Source organism: Cephus cinctus, unplaced genomic scaffold (assembly GCF_000341935.2).
Source record: "Cephus cinctus unplaced genomic scaffold, Ccin1 Ccin1_scaffold0614, whole genome shotgun sequence".
Taxonomy (NCBI): Eukaryota; Metazoa; Arthropoda; class Insecta; order Hymenoptera; family Cephidae; genus Cephus; species Cephus cinctus.
The window spans coordinates 1037-9349 of record NW_014333259.1 but is presented as its reverse complement, the minus strand read 5'-3'; the positions used below and the strand labels follow the sequence as shown (position 1 = coordinate 9349).

The following is an 8313-nucleotide window of genomic DNA, read 5'->3' as shown; positions in this document are numbered from 1 at the left end:
TTTCGATTCTTTTCACTCACGTACGGTTTCTTTCTAGCCACTCTTCCATTGTAGCCGCTATTTTTTAAGGCTCTGCGGATCGTTTGAGGATGCACGTTTTTTCCAGTCTCGTTTAACAGCTCTGATGCTAATTTTGGGGCACTGACCGTAGGGTCCTTCTTTATTTTTCTTAGCAATTTTCTCTCATCGCGAACGTCTAGTTTCTTCAATTGGCCTTTTTGGGTTATAAAATCTATACGATCCTCGCATTTGAACCGCTTGATTATATCTCCCACTGTACTCTTGCTTATGTTTAGCAGAGCAGCAATTTCTCTGTACGATTTTCCTTTGGCATTATGATATATTACAAATTGCCGTATATCAAAACTCGTGTTCACTTTGCGAGGCATTGTACGAGTGTGTTGCACGATGATCGACAAATAACTAATAAAATAAAGCTTCAACTAGAACGCTTGACTAGATTTGTAAATAAACATTGTCCTCTAATTTGGCGTAACTCAACTTGAACATTGGAAAAAGCGCTACATTGTAAAGTGTCATAATATTAAAGTAACGTGAAAATCGGACAATGTTTTATTTAAACCGTATTATTGAACAACTATTGTAAGTTATGTAAACAAAATTTACGCTATTGTTTATTAAGCGTATACGTCATCATAATCCTTAATCATTTTTTTTTTGGTTAGAAATTAAGTTATAACGTAATATAGTAAAAATCTCATAGTGTCCGAATATTAAAGTTATTCACTGTATGTATCGTAACGTTACTGCGTACTCCTCCCCGCGACCTGGCTCGAAGGCACCACTCACCTCGAGTGTCATCTATTACATCTATTGGTTTTTATTGCGTATTTTATTGTTTTAGGACCTAGGCCCCTTCCCTCCATCATTCCCTCCCCATTACCTATTCCCTAGGGCACTGGCTGAGAGCCATCGAGGACCAGCCACCAAAGGAAAGGATCAAGAGAGACTGGCTACGTTGCCGAGGCAGCGGAATGCGGGGAAGGCATGAGCAGGAGGACCAGCAGATTGCGACCACGACGTGGAGTGTGAGACCCATCAATCACCCCGTGTGGATGCAGCCCCCAGTGCAGGCCCGTCACACGGGTAGTCACGAAGCCCGTGTGACAATGGTGGAGTCCCCTCCCTCTAACTTCGCGAACGCACGCGGGTGAAGAATTTGACAGGTCATGTAGGCCGCCATATTGCCCGGCGCATAGAACATATACCAGCGCGCCAGCGCTCGTCCAGCACCATACCCCAAGTAGTGAGATCCTGAGAGGCCTGCCAAGACCATGCCTAACAGAAGCACCAGAACCGTGCCATGCACAAACTGCGAACCAATGCCGAACCGCGTAGCCCTCTCAATCCAGCGGTCCAGCTAATCCTTGAGGCCCTAAAGGCCCGCCAAGGAAAACGCCGAGGACCGGCAACCATGAAGACACTACTTCGAGCCAGGGTTTCGAGTGATAAAGTTGCAAATTTGTGAGCAAATTTTGAGTGAGTGTTTGGTGAGTGTGTTTTTGAATATTGTGATGAGATATTTTTGAATGCGTAATTTTATAGATTGATTGAGTTCGCTTTGCCCTTTTTCGCCATACCCATTTTTTACGCCCATTATATTTTACAGCTCCCTATTGGATATTAACGAGCCGTCCCACGAGGACCGGCATTTTCAGTACCTTCAGCGTAACACGAAAATACCATATTTTGAAGAAATTTATAAGTGTTACAAACGAATCTTCATGCGTATACTACTTTCCAACGAAATACTCCCAAGATTCCCCGTCCAGGCTTACACACGCGTGTAAGAGTGTCCCATCCGCAAAGGGTTAAATCATAATTAGATATAAGCAGCAGCTATAACGCAAAAGAGTAATGAAGACGTTATGGAAAATTTTGAAATTACAATTAATATGATAAGCTATGCTAGATCATATAATAAACAGATTTGTAGTGACTTATGTACTTGGCATTACAATATCATTTAAATATTTTCTATTAGGGGAGTTCACAATAATCCTGTACGTGGCGAGTTTTTTTACACGTAAGTGTTTTTTGGGGGTCAGCTCTCTGTTCTACAGAGCACTGACCATTTCCCAACCTAGGACCCTAGATACAGAATTGGAACATGTCACTCAGGTTTTGTCCAAGCACAGTTACAATAATAAGAAAATCAACCATACTATCCAACGGTTGAAAACTAAAGTAGAATCTGGCACCAAAAGCATGTATACCCCAGAACAAGATAGAGCAAAAACAACGATGGCCGTCCTACCGTATCTTTAGGGTATCACCGACCACATCAGCTGAGTCCTTAAGAAACATAACATCCAAAGTGATCTTCAAACCACAGATCTCAAAATTACATCCTAGTCCTAAGGATAAAATATGCCTCCCCTCAACACCCCTGAATTCACAAAGATTATATAAAATCTCCTGCTTGTGAGGCAAAATGTAAACGTGACAGACCAAGAGTAAAATCAGTACACGCATAAACGAACAGCAACGGTATACCAAACTCAGTCACTTTTGCCAGTCAACCTAGGCAAAATATTGTACGGATACAGGAGATCTATCCAATATGACAAAGCTGAAATATTGACTACCTCATTAGGTTACTTTTCGAAAGAAACATTATAAAAAACTAGAAATCCTAAAACATTAGAATAAATTTAACTGAGACTGAGGTTATCAGCTCACTTCGATTTGGCATACCATCCTCCCAGTTTTTTAACTAACCAGTTGATCAATTAAAAATCTTAAATTGGGTGATTCATATGTTCCAGAACAGTAAATACATGTATTTAAGGAGGTTGAGGAGAATTTGACTGACACGAGTCAAATTAGTGCTAAATTTTTGTATCGTTTTTACAAAGTTTTATGAATTAATTGATTACAGTGAAGGGTGAGTTTATTATAAGATGTGCCCATAACTCATACAAATATCCATAGCGATGAATTTACAATAATATTACCTAATTAATGCCGATTTCCGAACAGGTACATTTTTTTCAATTTTTTCTGAGATTAATCCGTAATTGTTTACCGATTTGAATGAGACATGGCTCATTCTGTTTCTTAAATAATCCTTTACGAATTCACGGTCTAAGATATTTGATAATATTAACAATTTAAGAATTATAGCCATTTGGTCATGAAGAAATTATTTCACTGGCTAAACAACAGGCTGTTATTTTTAAACGGTTAGAACTATCCAATATTTAAAAGGTCAATTTGTAAAGCATCTTTTGATAAACAGAATAATCGGTCCCAAATTTAAAACATTGCAGAATTACGGATTATTCTTGGAAAAAACTTAACGAAAACATACTTTCTCTGAAATTAACATTAATTAGTTAATGTCTTTACAAATCAATCAGTATTAATTTTCCTATAGATAAAAGAAACATGCAGTAACACAAACGACACTTCACCAATATTACATAATGCATACAATTTTACAAAAACTATGACTAAAATTTAGCACTGATTTGACTAGCGTGAAGCGCTGCAAACTCCTTAAGGGCTCCCTGAAACACGGGAATTTCAATATCGAAAGTCTCTAGTCCTGATGATGTAGACTGAAACGTTTGCGAAATGTCAGCAATACGTTTAAACTAGACACGATATACAACTGGAAATCATAAATTTTATTAACTACATAATACGTACCCAAGTCCTATTTCAAGACCGAAAGGTCGAAATAACGAATTATATTTATAAATCCTTACTACCAAGCAATCCTCCACGATATGTCATTAATTGTTGTTCCAGTTGTTGACAGTTTGCAGTCAAGTTAACAAGAAACAAGTTAACAAGTGATTTGGGTCCTATTCAGATATATTATATTTAAATTTAGATATTTGATATTATGGAAACATTTTGAGGAACAGCTACTAGGGAATATTAAAAACAAGAGTAGTCAAACTTATAAAAAAAAGAAATCAAACTGCGCAGGAAGATGCATCAAATCAGGACATAATCCCATCTTTAGAACACATGTCTTGTCATTTAACGTTCGTGTTGTCTTTAAATTTCAATTTTGTTTCTAAAAAGAGAAAGAATCATGCCTTGACTTAATACATCTTTCAAAGCAGTTTGATTTCAACTCCTTGTTATACATTTGACTATTCTTTTTTTGTTAATATGTGCTGGCAACTAATGTTCATCAAGATGTTGACATAATACCAAATATCTAAATTTAAATATAACATATGTGAAGAGGACCTAAATCACGGGTTAACGTTATAAAACAATTAATCTTTTTTCTTTGCCGTGTCTGCAAATGATCAACAACTGGAACAATTAATTATACATGTCCAGCCAACAATTCTACCTTATTAAATATCTATTATAACAACTACCTCACAATCATGTGACAGGTTGTACCATTTAATCTGATATTTGATTCAATTAACAGTATTAAGTATAGTAAATGAACTGAAAATATATTTCATTAAAGAACTTGAGTTTCTTGCAACAAACCTGATAATCCTAGTCTTTGATGTACCAGGCTCTGTATCATAACCATCATCAGAACCAGTTTTTCTCAATTTGTGTGTAGTGATGGATACTGTAGCTGCTGGAAGTACTTCATTGTTCATATTTGTAGAATCACTGTTTTCTTTATCACATGTTTCCATGTTTAGTATGTCATTTAAAGTAAGCTCGAGAAATTCAACAGGCATACTAGATATTATCATTTTTATGTAGCTATCCAGAGCCTTAATTTCCATTTTACTGTCATCTTCAAATTTTTGAATACGAGCTTTGCCCTGTTTCTGAAAATCTCGAATCAAAGATTGACATTCATCTATTTCAACCGGCAAGTTCTTTAACTTCTTTTGATACTTTGTTCGTGGCATCACAATAGTATTGTTTAAATTTTTGGGAAATACAATCCTTTCTATCTTTGAGAATGGTAGTTTTCCTGGAAAAAAAAATGTATATTAACCTATATTAATATTATAAATCAAAAGCAATATTTTAAAAAGACATTAAGGGGGAACGCACCACTGTCACAGGTCATAAAATTAGATTTTTTTTTCCATTTTCTTATAGTATACATAATTAAAAAGATGTGAAAAAAATTTCAAGTCAAAACGTCGAAAACTGACTAAGTTACAGTCAATTTAGTGAGAACAGGTTGCGCGGCCAGTTATGACTCACAGTTCCATGCTAGAAAGGTGCCTGCATTTTTCACAATATATGAAATATCAGGTCTTTTTCCATAGTGAACAAGATAGAGATATTTCTTTGGTATAACTTTTGTGTTAAGATCCCATCCTCCCCCAGTATTTAAGGGATTCTCTTTAATGTATATTTAATGTATAGAATTCTATGCGTTCAGTTCTAGTTTGAAAAATTAGTCGTTATTCAGTTGTTCTTCAAATTGCTTGCTGTGCACATACTGCTGACATATATAATATTGATGACATATATAAAGTGGGATTTGGTAAACTAAAATGTCATCAGAAGAACATCCATGACATTTTCTCTGCCCTAAAGGCACTGACTCCTGATGCAAGTTTCAACAAGCTGCATCAACTAATAATTTGGAGTCGTTTGTTAATAAACCACCACTTCTGGAAGATGTTACTGAAGTAATATTTCAAAATAATAACTAATGCTTTAATTCATTAGTGTGACAAATACCAACAAAGTCAAACTCCAGTTACTCTGTTATTGTTGAAATTGCCTTGTATATTTCAACAACAGCATTCAACCAAGGTGCACAGGCCACACTCAAAATGATGGAGTTATTAGGAACTAAAGTTGGATAATAATTGGGTGGAAACCACTGATAATCGCATGAATATGGCCCATAAAAAATTGAAAACAGCTAACGACGACACTCGAGATGCCAATGAAGAACTATGATATGGCCCAGGAATAGATAGTTTAATGTAAGTATCAATATTTGAGTTAAAACTTTATTTTATATCAAGAAAAACGCTACAAAAACTTTAAACGCGTTTTTCTCATGACTTTTTTCGACCATGTCTTAGCGAATAATTCAAGACTAATGAAACAATTAAAATTTTTTTTGAAAATTTTCGTATTCGCAGTGACTAAGGTTATGCATGGCCAATTTTAAAATTTCGATAATTACTATTTTTTAATGCCGCTTAAATAAGAAAATTAAAAATGAAAAATTTTGAAAAACCACCGCCATTTTGGAAAAAAAAACCACGCATAACAATAGCTACATTCATATAAATATTGAAAATTTCAATGGGACAATAGTGAGGCATTTTTTTTATTGTCAAATAGAAGCTAATAAAATTGTAAATTTTTAATATTCTTCAATAAAAATTGGTATTTCAGTAATTGAATATATACTCAATGAAGTATCTTTTACCTGATGCTTAAATAATTAATTATACTTGTAAAAAATAATTCTTTAAAATTGACCATGTTTTGACCCGTCACAATAGCATTCCCCCTTAAAATATACAAGTTGATGTTTTGTTTCATTAGTACCCTATTAGTATTACATATATAAAATATTATTTAAAATAATAATTGATCTCAAAGACAAAAAAAAATTAATTTAACAGAGTTAAACAATCATGTATAGGAGTTGAATGGAATTGACCAATAAGGCTGCTTAACTCTGTTTAAATTCTGTATTGTGGAAACTAAGTCATTAATTATAAAAGTCCTAAGCAGAATTTTAAATAGATTAATTTAATGGAATTTAAGTCTTTAACTAAATATAAATCTTGAAATACAACTATGATCATATGTATTTAAAAGAAAAATATTATGATAAAAAGTGGATAATGCTAATTGAACATATTCAAAAATTTATTGTGAAGAGTTTAATAGAAAAGAACTCTTCCAAAGATCAGTTTTCATTACTACTTCAATGTATTTTCTATGTATACACTAGTGTTACAATCTGCCATCAGACTTGACATTGATATATCTGTAACCTATATAAGTCGGAGTTTTTCCACATCAATTGTAAATAGTCTGCCTTAGAAAAAATTATTTAATATATTTATATTACTGATTTATATTTATTGCATACTAACATTTTTATCCCTTCATTGTTATACTGCTGTGAATTCAATTTCCTTTTTTATGTTCCAGGTAAAAAAAATTAGTATGACAACAAAGGGTTATCTGTGATTAGATCTGAGTTAATATTCGTTTAACGAGTTTACAATATAAATAGATCCACGTAACAAATATTTTTGTCTATACTTGAATTAGCACCACATACGACAAAATCAATTCTAGCATATGACTGAACTTAAAATTGACAACGAAATATTTTATTAAGCGTGATTTATAAAGTAAAATTAACTGTTGATACAATAAATGTTTCGTTATTTTACATTTTTAACTTTTATTTCATCTACTTACAATTTTTTACACTAATGATGTTCCAGCAGTTCCAAAACTAAAGCTTAAAGATACGAAAGCCCAGTAATGATATTTGATTTCTTACTGCGTATAGAGATGAGCAAGGAGATTCTAACGGCGTGTTCCCTCTTTCTCACTTCGTAACGTCCAGTTCCCCTCACTGCGCAAGTGCGTAATTTTACTGACCTAACAAAATCTAACCAATCTAACGCAAAACACGAGTTACACATGAAGACTGGAGGAATTTGATTGGAAGCAGCTGTTATGATGTAGTGTAGTGCGCCCGTGCACAGTGAGAGGAAAACTGAACGTTAGGAACGAAGAGAGAGATATATATCTCTCTCAACATGTTGGGGCCACTTTCCACTCATTGCTACCAGAGATGAGTAGGGAGATTGCCAATGAGCCTGTTTTTGGTGAACTCAATTTTTCTCTGGTTTCGGCGCGCCACCTTAGCGGAGGGCCTTCGAAGCAGTTCCACGTTTTTGATTGGTCGTGTATATATAGTAATACTACGCGTGATAATCTGAAGCTGTGTTTTGGCGCGCGACGCGCCACCTGAACGAGACTCTCGAACTAGTTCCACGTTTTTGATTGGTCGAATGAATTCGTATGTTCCTCGAGATCCACGATTTTAAACCGGGTGAACACTCAAATAGGGACATTTGTATCCACCTTTTTTTTTACAGGATATTACATAAACCGTAGTAATAAGGTAGTCAATACTCTTAATAATCATATGAAGCTCTGGAAATAATAGAGTAAGCAAATAAAACTTTAAAAAAACTCTCGAACGTGGGTAACTACACAAATATAAGTTTGCTTAATAATATACCACAATGACTCGATAGCACACGTGCTTGGCGCTGGATTAACGTCCGAGAGTCTCGAGTTCGAAACTCACGTCTCAACCCTTTTATTTTTTTCCTAATTATC

General features: G+C 34.6%; 1 protein-coding gene across 11 annotated transcripts in view; it reads right to left on the bottom strand.

The window, feature by feature from the left end:
- LOC107269163 overlaps window positions 1-7798 on the bottom strand; it is a 38804-nt gene extending 31006 nt beyond the window's left edge. For 5 of the 11 annotated variants that reach the window (XM_025086420.1, XM_025086422.1, XM_025086417.1 and 2 more), the window contains exons 1-3: window positions 7755-7787; window positions 7378-7505; window positions 4489-4933 (exon numbers count right to left, since the gene is read on the bottom strand). In XM_025086420.1, the coding sequence (XP_024942188.1) occupies window positions 4489-4868 (380 nt within the window). In that variant the 5' untranslated portion in view covers window positions 4869-4933; window positions 7378-7505; window positions 7755-7787. Of the gene's footprint in view, window positions 1-3600; window positions 3638-3799; window positions 3834-4488; window positions 4934-7377; window positions 7506-7754 lie in introns of those variants that run through there. The other 6 variants (XM_025086425.1, XM_025086424.1, XM_025086418.1 and 3 more) reach the window with 5 other exon arrangements.
- Between the last annotated feature and the right edge of the window lie 515 nt (window positions 7799-8313).